The sequence below is a fragment of the Oncorhynchus kisutch genome, linkage group LG14 (assembly GCF_002021735.2).
Source record: "Oncorhynchus kisutch isolate 150728-3 linkage group LG14, Okis_V2, whole genome shotgun sequence".
NCBI lineage: Eukaryota > Metazoa > Chordata > Actinopteri > Salmoniformes > Salmonidae > Oncorhynchus > Oncorhynchus kisutch.
This window is the reverse complement of record NC_034187.2, coordinates 56,884,409-56,897,106: the sequence shown is the minus strand read 5'-3', so window position 1 is coordinate 56,897,106 and position 12,698 is coordinate 56,884,409. Positions and strand designations below refer to the sequence as shown.

General features: G+C 41.4%; 1 protein-coding gene and 1 pseudogene across 10 annotated transcripts in view; one reads left to right on the top strand and one right to left on the bottom strand.

Moving 5' to 3' along the window:
- The first annotated feature begins 2,534 nt into the window (after positions 1-2,534).
- LOC109875842 (NADH dehydrogenase [ubiquinone] 1 beta subcomplex subunit 9-like) lies at positions 2,535-7,588 on the top strand (annotated as a pseudogene).
- Positions 7,589-7,727: 139 nt separating this feature from the next.
- The window catches only part of LOC109875841 (protein MTSS 1-like), a 50,171-nt gene continuing 45,200 nt past the window's right edge, over positions 7,728-12,698 (bottom strand). For 5 of the 10 annotated variants that reach the window (XM_020468261.2, XM_031788615.1, XM_031788613.1 and 2 more), the window contains 2 exons: positions 10,641-10,800; positions 7,728-10,355 (listed from right to left, as the gene is read on the bottom strand). In XM_020468261.2, the coding sequence (XP_020323850.1) occupies positions 9,730-10,355; positions 10,641-10,800 (786 nt within the window). In that variant the 3' untranslated portion in view covers positions 7,728-9,729. The remainder of the gene's footprint in view (positions 10,356-10,640; positions 10,801-12,698) is intronic. The other 5 variants (XM_031788616.1, XM_031788614.1, XM_031788618.1 and 2 more) reach the window with 1 other exon arrangement.

Below are 12,698 nucleotides of genomic sequence, written 5' to 3'. Positions count from 1 at the left end.
ACATTTGTGTCCAGCGATTATAAGGTCAAATAGATCTTAAACAAGTGTAAATTATATTTACAATTCACTTACCCAAACAGATTACTAATTTCTTATCAAGTTGTAAATTACAGTGCATGGAGAATTATGTTATTTCTCTTGAAAAAAGTAAAGTATTCTGAACAAAAATGTAAATGTAACAATTTCAATGATGTTACTGAATTACAGTTCATACTGCAGGAATTACAGTTCACTGTAAGGAAATCACTCAACTGAAATAAATGAATTAGACCCTAATCTATAGATTTCACAGGACTGGGCAGGGGCACAACCACAGGTGGGCCTGGGAGGATATAGGCCCACCCATTTGGGAGCCAGGCCCCCTAATGGGAAGCCAAGCCCAGCAAATCCGAATGAGTTTTTCCCCACAAAAGGGCTTTATTACACACAGAAATACTCCTCAGTTTCATCAGCTGTCCAAGTAGCTGGTCTCAGACTACGGCCCAGGTGAAAAAGCCAGATGTGGCGGTTCTGGGTTGGCGTGGTTACATGTGGTCTGTGGTTTTAAGGCCGGTTGGATGTACTGCCAAATTCTCTAAAACAACATTGGAGGAGGCTTATGGTAGAGAAATTAACATTACATTCTTTGGCAACAGCTCTGGTGGACATTCCTGCAGTAAGCATGCCAATTGCATGCTTCCTCAAAACATCTGTGGCATTGTGTTGTGTGACAAAACTGCACATTTTAGAGTGTACTTTTATTATATCCAGCACAAGGTGCACCTGTGTAACGATCATGGTGTTTAAGCATATGCCATATCTGTCAGGTGGATGGATTATCTGGGAAAATGAGAAATGCTCACTAACAGGGATGTAAACAAATTTGTGCACAACATTTGAGAGGAATATGTTTTCTCTGCTAATTGAACTTTTCTGAGAAGTTGTATTTAAAATCATGAAACATGGAACCAACACTTTACATGTTGTGTTTATATTTTTGTTCAGTATAGATGCTTTTTCCACTTGGAACTGGTAGGCTCACTAGACCTTATTCATGGTTTCCTTGCGTATAAAGGTGGTGGAATTATTAGGGAATTAAGTCAAGGTTAGAATATGCCGTATCTGTAGACACACCTCCGCCAAACCTTAAGTTATTCGATCTCCACCCCAAACGACTAGTGGGTGAATAGCATGCTATTCTCAGAATACGCATAGAGAGAAAAGTGCATTAAAAGGGAATTACATTTAATTTACAACCGCTTAACCCGGGTCAGAATTCCACCCATACTGATTTGAGGGATGACTTAAATTCATTGTGGGAAAAAGTGTATTTAATTATGAGTATCATATTTTTGGTTTGACTCCAATTGAAGGAACTTTCTTATGCCATGCTAACTTAATTCTCCATGCAAAGTTGGCGATAAAGCATTTTTCTAGGACTTTACTGATTGACACCAGCAAGTCCTATTATGAGCAGTTGGAAGATGGTGTAAACATAAACTACTTTTGAAGAGTAGCATGAAATGCTCTTCCCTAGGAGAAAAGGGCATTTTCAAATGAGGTAAAGGAAAATATATTTCAGGAAATGTAATCAGCTTCCAGTAAGAACACTTTAATAGTGTTGTTGTAAATGGTGTTTGCCCTCTCCACATAATCCTCATGCCTTGCAGCAGCCATGACCTCAAGCACTTGTCTGGAACAGAAAGGTAAAGTAGGGATTGATATATATATATATATATACTAAAAAAAGATATCCTGAACAACAACCATACATTCAGTTATCACAGGGTTAATCAAATCAATGCAGCTGGTAATGCTCAAATTAGCATGAATTAATGAATAAATCTAGTTTGAGTCATCACTATAACATATTGTATGCCAGGGTTCCCCAATTTTATTTGGCCCCCAAACTTTTCTGAACCCCCAAAAAATAGGTATTTCGTTTTTTACATTTTCATTGTTGAACATAAGACTGTACAAACACCAGGAAATAAGCTCCAAGTGATTTTAATATAGAACATCTGTTCCCAATTATTCCCACGCATAATAGAGACATGGTCGTGTACAAATGTACGTTGTGTGCTTCTTGCCTTCAATTTGACATATTATTTTTAATTAGGTTGATTGAATTGAGTTAATTAAGTTGTTATTTTACCTGAAATGCACAAGGACCTCTACCCCAACAATTAATCCACACATTCAACGGCCAACCGAATCGTTTCTAGTCATCCCTCCTCCTTCCAGCCTTTTTCATCGTTTAATTTATATGGTGATCGCATCTAAACTTTCATTGTATTACCACGACTATCGGCAAAACAGTTCGACTTTCAGTCACCCACGTGGGTATAACCAATGAGGAGTTGGTACGTGAGTACCTGCTTCTATAAACCAATGAGGAGATGGGAGAGGCAGGACTTTCAGCGCGATCTGCGTCAGAAATAGGAATTAGCTCTATTTTAGCCTTTGGCGTCGTAGAGACGCTCGTTGGCGCGCAATAATTTAATAACATGGATTTCTAAATTTATTTTGCGACGCTCGCGCACGCGACGTGTCCGGCCCGGTCAGCAAATTGCCAAATCGCAGACATCCAATGTCCCACAATCCTCCTCGCCGCCGAAGGTGACAGCAGACAGTTTAAAAATTATAGTGACAGGGGACATAAAAAATGGCCACTGCTTACCTTACTCACAATCAAAAAGTCCTGAGGCACTTTGAATCATGGTGTATTTTTAGGTAAACCAAAGTTGTCGTCGTTGGGATGATGTTCAATGCTCGTATCGACTGCATGGAACCAACTAGAACCTAATTTATGAGACGTCCCCGCCTGGAACCGTCCCCGGGCATGTCCCCGTTTTTAACTGTGCGTTAAAAACAGACCTCAAAGTGAAATATTTTACTTGGCAAGAAAGACCGGGCAGCAGAGCCTACCGGTTGACGTCTCAATCGCATTGTGTTTGTTTTGTCCAGCAGAGGGGGCTGCTCGCCAAAGCATCTTAATTCACTCTTCTTCTACTAACTACGTGCTCGAGAAAGTTATAGAGAAAACTGCTGTGGAAGACTCGTCCAGAAGCTAGCAAGTGTCAAGTGAATCCACAACATCACCACAAACGTCTTTTCAAGGCAGGTAAATTACACTCGTTTGAGATACTAGCTAGTGATGTTATAATGTCACAATTTATTATGTAGATAGATGATCTGCTCTATAAGGTTTTAAACGCGTAATGCTAGCTAACGTTAGCTATGTAGACTAGGTTAGCTAGTTAGGTTAGCTAGCTACTGTTATGGTTGCTAGGTTTAAAAAAAACGTTCACATGTAAACATTCAGTGGACGGGCTATTTTGAAAATATGATATTAAATGAATGCACAATTAATTACGATAATATTTTTTGGAGATTACAATTTTAATGGTTTGGCATTCTAATAAGTAGTGTGAAAATATATTTAGAAATGTTCTTGGATAACATTAGCAGTGGAGAGGAAGGTGAGTGGAGATAGGAGGAAAGGTAACGATATGGTTACAGAGTCTGCCAATTTATTATTCCAAACAATGTTTTTAAGATGAAATACAAAAATGAGGCAAGTAATGGGAATCTGTTAACCAAAATATTTGATCTAATAGTATGCTATTTATTAATACAGATTGGAGAGGAAGGAGAAGGAAAAATTAAGGGAGTAAAAAGAGTGAAAGCAAGGAGAGTGTAGAAGAGTGAGGTGGAAAGGTGAAGAAAAGAGGAGACAGATCTGGAAGACGATTGGAGGAGAAGAAAAAGTTGAGAGTAAGAAGAGTGACACAAGGAGAGTGAAGAAGAGCAGACAGAGGAGATACAATGACTCTTTCCAAGAAATGGAAATGCACTTATGAAAAAACATGAGAGAATTTCCATTTATACGCTCAGGTCAAGACGATAGAATGGTTCACTGCACCCTTTGTAATTCCTCTTTCAATTGGCAGCCGGAGAAGAACGGCAGTGTAAAGTCATCCCAAAATGTAACCTGGAAAACATTCTTCTCTGCCGACAACAAATACCAACTTTGGAGGACTGAATAGGCTGGGGAGAGTCAATGTCCATACCAAAGTTAAAAATGCTCTGCAGCGGAAGGTGATTGGCTTCGGTTGTCCTGCCCACATCATTCATAACACGGCCAGAACAGCTTTGGATATGATGTTGAGTACCTGCTCACAAAGATATTTGGATATGTTCATATTTTCACTGTCAGAGTAGAGACTGAAAGCCTTTTGTGAGTTTGTTGGCCAGGAGTACCATAACATTTTAGGACACAGCAATGTTCGCTGGCTGTCCATGCTCCCTGCTCTAGAAAGAGTGCTGAAAATGTATGTGCCATTGAAATCCTTTTTTCTTTCTGAAGACAAATGCCCTGTTGTCCTGCGAACAATGTTCGAAGAACCACTGACTGAACTTTGGCTGGCCTTTGTCCAAGGAAACCTGACCGTATTCAGTGGCACGATCAAGATGCTTGAAGGCCAGGACCGCTGTGCGGTGGAGTCTGAGAAACGAGAAACAATTCTGAGAAAGGTTGAGGCAAAATTGACTGCAAGACATGATGACAACTTCATTCCAGTTTGTCAGAGGACTTCTGAGAGCTAGAGGAAAATGGAGCCATGTCTAAAGAGAGCTTCCTCAAAACATCCCAATCGTTCTTCACTATGGCTGTGAACTACTTGCAAGCATGGGGAAAGCACACAGATAATCTAAAAGATTTACATCGTCTCCTTTTAAAAAGGCAACCTCAGCGTGAAGAGATCCAGAAGGCAGCAGGCACACTGCAGGAAAAATACCCCAATGTGACCATCAATGAGGAGGCCTTGTGTGACGAGTTTACTGGCCTGCAAGAGTTCCTAAAGGGGGGATCGCTTGAAGAATGGAAAACGTCTGAGACACCGCTTAGTCAGAGATGGAGCACGGTGGTTACCCACTTCAAAGAGAATGACATCCCACACCCTAACCTGGCTAGATTAGAGTCTGTTGACATCTGCTTTCCTCGAAGTAATGCACCAGTCGAGAGTGTTCTCCCAAATAAATGCTCTATGGACAGCAGCAAGAAATAGGTTCACTGTTCCTACCATCAAGGCCATGCTTATTGTGAAGACAAACTTCAACCTCCCCTGCCAGGAGTTCATGGAGAAGCTGGCCAAAGACAGAGCAATCCTGAAGAAAATGAATTCTTCTGAGAAATATACACATTAGGTTGGTATAAGTATATTATGTAGTTACCAATCTCATCAGCATCTTATTTCTTTATTACATTGTAAAGCATTTCACATAGACCATTGTTGGTTTTTTCAATTTTGCTCATGATCTCTTCTGCTCTTAGTCTTCCCAGACTACCAGGACCACTGAATGGCTGTTCAGATCGGACAGTTCTGTCTTGTCTGTAGTGTTTCTGTAATATAGTTGTTTTCTCTATCACAGTGTGCCTGTTAGACTAAATACACGAAACCGGAATTGTCCCACTTTTATTTCTTAGATGATAACATTGGATATTTTAATTATATATTGACCGCCGTACTGGAAATGTCCCAGGTTTTCATTTCAGAAATCTGGTCACCTTAATTAACCTAACTACAATAGCTAACTAGGTAGATCACCCTCTATTTTCCTGTGTGATTAATGTTACACTCGCTGACATGCTATCCAGCTACTGGACAAACAAAAGTAGCTAGCTAGTCGTTAGCCAACTAGTTAACTATCTGTTCAAATCGGTGCTCTGTAACGGTACTCTTGATAGTGTGTCTAACGTTAGTAGCCTGTTATTGTTGACACTAACTGCGGTACTACCCTTACTTATTTGGTTTACAGAGATAAAAAACACTTCTATGCGTGATTGTGAAGGGCCCGCTTCGACAAGGCCAAGGATGAGAAGGACATGGTCAAAGCCACTATGATGCAGGAGAGGAGGAAATCTGGTCTAACCAACACCCGCAGCCATACCTCTTCCCTGACTCTCCAGGAGGAACTTCCTATGAAAGATATGACATGTACAAGGTAGCTAACTAAATTAGGATGTCCATTGTGCGTTGCGGATACATACAACTGATTCTCAAATATACCCCCAGCATGTTATTGCACCAACCTCGTGAAAGTGACAGGCACGTTTTAATTTTTGTCAAAAACAACTTTATATTGAAGGAGTGCCTTTGATTTGACGGCCTGCGCAGTCCGGTGCGAGAGACCGTTAGGCCCGAGGATGTGTTTCTGTGCATGAGTTTGCTAGCCAACGTCCCCATGACATTGCCTACCAGCGTGAACTGGGATTTCTGTTGGAGAAGTAGTGTCTGTGATCTTCATACGGTACGATCTTTGCTTATACTTTTTTTTTTAAAGTAAGGTCTTCACAAGTGCCTAGTATAGTACCATACTATGATTTCTGCCAAAGGTCTGGACCTTATGGCACAGGAAGTAGTGTGCTTGCTCTAATTACTGGGCGGCTGATTCAATCCTCTTTGCTGTTGACCCTCATGCTACAATAGTGAAGCCATGCATTGTCTGTTTCTGATTTCTTGTATTGTTTTTGCAGGTCCCTGAATGGTGTCTAGATCACTGGCATCCCTCAGACGGCCATGTATCCTACTTTGCCAAGAGGGAGCAGTGGAAGAACCTGCGAGAACAGAGCTGGGACAGAGCGGTAGGTCAGGCTACAGTCCTTTTTCCATAAATGGAACTCTGTCCATTCTTATATGTTCTTGTGAAAGTAAAATTTTCTGTGCTAAACCAAGCATCAAAGTTAAATAATGCATGGTTTGATGTTCACAATTTTAAAAAACATTTACATTTTAGTCATTTAGCAGAAGCTCTTATACAGCGGGACTTAGTGCATTCATATATCTTTGTATATGCTGACAAGTACACTCACCAATAACCTACATCCTCCAAAAAGGGCCTGAGTGGGAAGTCTGGGAACATTTCAATTTTATGCAATGTTCTTTCAAGGCATAATCAGGCTCTTGGCATATTTTCTTTTGGAAGTTCTTCAATTACTCCCTTCCTGTTGGATTAGAAATATGACAGATGAACAATGTTCATATTAATGAAATAACCCAATGAATCAATTGAGTATACTCACGTCAGAGTATACTCAATTGAGTATACTCACGTGCCTTATTAATCAATCTACATGAATTGTTGAAATTTGCACTGTTGGTGGTGTCATCTCGATTCAGGTCCAGGAGCTGCAGGGAGTGACCCCTGCCATTGGGCCCAAGTCGGAGGCCTTTACCCCCAGTCTGCAAAAACTGCGACCTGCCCCCTCTGTGGTGGCAGTACGCCACCCGCCCCAGGGAGCGTCCCGTCTTTCAGCCCCCGGATGACACTACCTGGTAATAACAGCAAATGGCAGCTCACCACAGTACCTTCTACCACACAACAGCATGCAGATTCCCCTCCTTGTGAATTACTGTCCCTCTGTAAAGATATTGATATAATGGAATAGTTTTGGAAGAGGTTGCAGTAAGCTTTGTCAGAAGGTATTCCACCCTGCCTGAATTGACAGTAATTATTTGGTTGTAAAAGCAGGTGACTTTCAAATGTACTGTAGCTGTTATTTTCCCTGTACAAGGACATCTGTTTAAATAAATTAGTATAATTATTGGGAAATGCTTGATGACTCTTTATGCATTGTGGCGTATCTTGAGCAAGTGATACCGATTTTATGATCTCCATTCATTTTCAGGAAATCGTACGACAACAAATAAGACATTTAGAAAGCAGAAAATCCCAAACACTTTTAGAACCTTTTTCAACAGACTTACATTCTGCTACATCTTTATTTTTAGCTGAAACAACTGTTACATAGAAAATAGGAGACAGAATTCAGGAACTGAACAATTATCTTAGAACGCCAGTGGCACAGAAAGAGGTCAACTCTGTCCAAACATGTCTCTAGGTCAACAACAGACTTGCAAGGCTAGAGTACTAAAGTGTATGTCAATCTATCCCAATCTGCATCCCAACGCTCCTTCCTTTCATTGCCTCTTTTCCCTCGTGTCAATGAACTTCAAGATGAACAGTTTACATCATATATATGACAGGTAAAAGTAATAAGTAGGCCAAGACCTCTTGCATCTGGCCATGAAGGAAAGGAAACTGTTGCAGACCATTGGGACAAAACCTTGTATTTACAAGGAGTGAGTCTTTTACCATGACCAAAAACAAACGTATTACTTTTAACCATTTAGCAACGTATCGCTACATCAACGGGGGAACTACAGTATATTACATGGACTATCAGACCATTGTATAGAATAATTGAGTCAGGAGCTATACAGGATTTTTAGCGTCATGAGCATATTGTTGCATCGGCCACACTTTAGTTTCCCCTGTTACTTATCTTTAGTTTCCCCTGTCTTGAATGGAATAATAATCAGGCTTCAGTCGTTATGCAGAAAGTCCAACTGCTCTTAAATGGGGGAAATGTGTTGGGATAAATAGGTAGGTTCAGTATAAAAACTAGCTTTGACACTTAAGAGTAAAAAATGTAAAATAACATGCATTACTCTATTTAGTTTAATGGGTTGTCTTGAAATTATGTTTGACAATACCCCTGTGCTACAGCTTACACACCACTAACTAAAGTATGGCGTTCGTGAAAAATAGTGGGAAAAAGAACGTTTTGGATGTCTACATATTAGGCCATGTCATCTTGTGAAATACTTTAGGTAGTCGCAAAAGTGAATTCTGACTTCATTCAGCTGACTGTGCTGAACACAAGCTAACACAAACTCGACTTTGTAACCTTTCCAAGTCTTTTTTTTTATTTTTATTTTTTAACATTTACTAATACGATTAGTTTATTGTGATCGAATGAGTTGTAGTTACCAGTGATCACCACTAGAATAGCTTTCACAGAGTACTAGTATTTTCACAGCAGGATGAGCACTTTTTACGTTTTCCATTTACATTTGCGTATGAATCCTCTGTATGACATTTAGCACAGCATCACTTATATTGAAATAAATGATCAATCTCTGCGTAATGGGAACTTCTCTAATTATAGAGAAAAACATGAAATTAAAGACTTCTATTCTATAACCACCAATCAATGAGTGCTTCGACTGACACCTGAGTTGCATTCAAGGTAGAAACCTGTGCAACATATTACTATTGACAAATGATGTCACACCCATTGACAACCACTGAGTAGATTAAGGATTGTAGGTCCTTGTCCTTTGTTGACTAAGAAGCTTCCAATTGATAGTGGGATGTATTTAAACATATATTTGTTCTCATTGTTCTCTATTACAGAAAAGTAAAATACCGCTTTCCATTGTGTTATTTTCTTATGTACTCCTTTCCTGCACACAATCTTACCTTTGTATGTATTTCTATCTCCATGAATGTTTGTTGTTGCTATACCTTCTTTGTGTTTTCACAGAAATTATTAATCCTATTCAGTAAAATAAAGTCATTTAAGTTAATTCAGCTCGAAGCCTTTTGGCACCTTTCATGACAATGTACAGGCAAAAGGAGAAAGTACTAAGAGGAGCATCGAACGCAAAACATACAAACGCATCAAAATATAAATATGTACATACAAATAAAATATTTGATATTTTTCATCATTTGAAAATAGTCAAAGCAGTTGTCAGTCCGTTCCCTCCTCCCTTCCTTTCGTGCATATTTTCACGCATCCAGACTTCCACCCTTTTCTGAAACCTATAGGGTGAAGACACTGAGTTACTGTATGTAGGTGATTCAATCTGCTACATTGAGCGGAAGCCCGACCTCGCACTCTCACACTATTCGTGGCGCTGACCGGTCGTTGGACATAGTCTTCTTCAGCTTGACCCCTCGCCGTATGGCCAAGAGCACATCTTCCCCCTCACCGCAGCCAGGCTCCTCCTCCTGAACCTCCGGCAGGGCCTCACGGTCCCACTCTGACAACCTGCTACCAGGCTGAGGTGGGGGAGTGGGTGGATCGGAGGAGGCCTGAGCATCCCAGGGTGCCTTGGGAGACACCAAGCCGTTGTCACCCGCTGAAGAGAGTGGGCTCAGCGGTCCCCCTCCCTCGCCCTCTCCTCTGAAGAACAACCCGGGGTGCTCGGGAACAGTGGGCGTCTTGACAGGGATCATGGGGGGCTTGATGGGGATGGGGCCCAGACCCAGGCCTCCGGAGGAACGCCGCAGGTTGGGCTTGGAGGAGGGCGTGCGGCGGATGGTGGCCACCCCGGGGGTGACAATACTGCCGGGGGAGGGGGCTGTGGGGGGGATGCCTGCTGTGGAGGCCGGCCGCTTGGCCTGGAACATGCGGCGGTAGGACTGGCTGATGTCACTGTTGCGGGGGATGGTGGAGAACTTGTTGAAGTCGGGCTGGTCCGTCTCCTGGTCGCCACCCACGGAGAAGTAGTCATAGTCGGACACTGGTGAGATGATATGAGGATCATTGTCACTTACACTTTTAACATGCAGTACACTTCAAATGCACATTTTTCCTCTGTATAGAGGCTGATAACAAAATGCCATTAGACAGAGGTTCAGATCCTGAAGTCAAAACATGACTATTACCTACTATTGCTCACTATAATTCAAAGTGAGTGGATCCCTATCAAATATCCCATACATTGACTTTATACTGTATATATTAAGAACTGATGTTGATTACCCCTAACATGAGGTGGGAGACACACACATACACACTACAGTACCTTGTGAGGGTATGGTGTCCTCAGAGCAGCAGGGTGTGGTGTTCTGGGTGCTGTAGCCACTGGAGCACTGCAGGGAGTCCCTGCTGGAGTGCTGGATATCCAGCTGCAACCCTCGGGCCAGAGCCAGGGCCAGCTCCTCATGGGCCTCCGCCTCCTCCTGCTGACACATACATTAAGACATATAGCTTATACATGCAATATGGGCCCTATTCAGACTTGAGAGAAGTTGCCTTAAAAGAACAATTCCGCCACTTTTCAACCTCATGTTCATAATCTCTAACACCATACCACTGTCTACATGTCTGAAAACAGCGCGTTTCTATGATCTGTGGTTAAAAAGTTTAACTTTTAATGATGTCATCAGATAGAACTTTTTAACTTCAAACTTAGAAATATGCCATTTTCACATATGTAGACAATGGTATTTTGCAGGAGATAACAGACTTAAGTAAAACAATATATATATATATATATATATATATATATATATAATAATCATTTTAATGATGTACAGTAAGCCCATGTTTTATTGACTTAAGTCCATGTTAAATCTACTTCTCATGTCAGAATTCAACCCTATATAAATTCACATAACAGCAAGCATACAGCAATATACAGTGCATTCGGAAAGTATTCAGAGCCCTTGACTTATCCACATTTTGTTACGTTACAACCTTATTAGAGCATGTCAGAGCAAAAACGAGACAGGATTGTGTCGAGGCACAGACCTGGGGAAGGGTATCAAAAAATTTCTGCAGCAATGAAGGTCGCCAAGAACAGTGGCTCCATCATTCTTAAATGGAAGAAGTTTGTAACCACCAAGACTCTTCCTAGAGTTGGCCGCCCTGCCAAACTGAGCAATTGGGGGAAAGGGCCTTGGTCAGGGAGGTGACAAGGAACCCGATGGTCACTCTGACAGAGCTCCAGAGTTCCTCTGTGGAGATGGGAGAACCTTCCAGAAGGACAACTGTCTCTGCAGCACTCCACCAATCAGGCTGTCATGTTAGAGTGGCCAGACATAAGCCACTCCTCAGGAAAAGGCACATGACAGCCCGCTTTGAGTTTGCCCGAAAGGCACCTAAATACTCTCAGACCATGAGAAACAAGATTGAACTCTTTGGCCTGAATGCCAAGCGTCATCTCTGAAGGAAACCTGCACCATCCCTACGGTGTAGCATGGTGGTGGCAGCATCATGCTGTGGGGATGTTTTACAGTGGCAGGGACTGGGAGACTAGTCAGGATTGAGGGAAAGATGAACGGAGCAAAGTACAGACAAATCCTTGATGAAAACCTGCTCCAGAACGCTAAAGACCTCAGACTGGGGGCGAAGGTTCACCTTCCAACAGGACAATGACACTAAGCACACAGCCAAGACGATGCAGGTGTGGCTTTGGGTCAAGTCTCTGAATGTCCTTGAGTGGCCCAACCAGAGCCCAGACTTGAACCCGATCAAACATCTCTGGAGAGACCTGAAAATAGCTGCGCAGCGACTCTTCCCATCCAACCTGACAGAGCTTGAGAAGATTTGTAGAGAAGAATGGGAGCAACTCCCAAAATACAGGTGTGCCAAGCTTGTAGCTTCATACCAAAGAAGACTCAAGGCTGTAATCGCTGCCAAATGTGCTTCAACAAAGTACTGAGTAAAGGGTATGAATACTTATGTAAATGTGATGTGTTTTATTTGTAATAGATTTGCAAAAATGTCTAAAAATCTGTTTTTGCTTTGTCATTATGGAGTATTGTGTGTAAATTGATGAGGGAAAAAATCTATATAATCCATTTTAGAATAAGGCTGTAACGCAACAAAATGTGGAAAAAGTCAAGGGGTCTGAAAACTTTCTGAATGCACTGTATATACTAAAAGCATATTTCACACCATACAGACAACTGCATTTAACAGTACAATAGACCTGGGTTAAATACTACATGAATAGTATGTAAATATATTTTTTAAACTTCAGCTGTGCTTGATTGAGTTTTTCCTATAGTATACAGTACATATTTGACATGTATAGAGCCCAGGTCTGTTGTACAATATAAACACATACATCGCATTC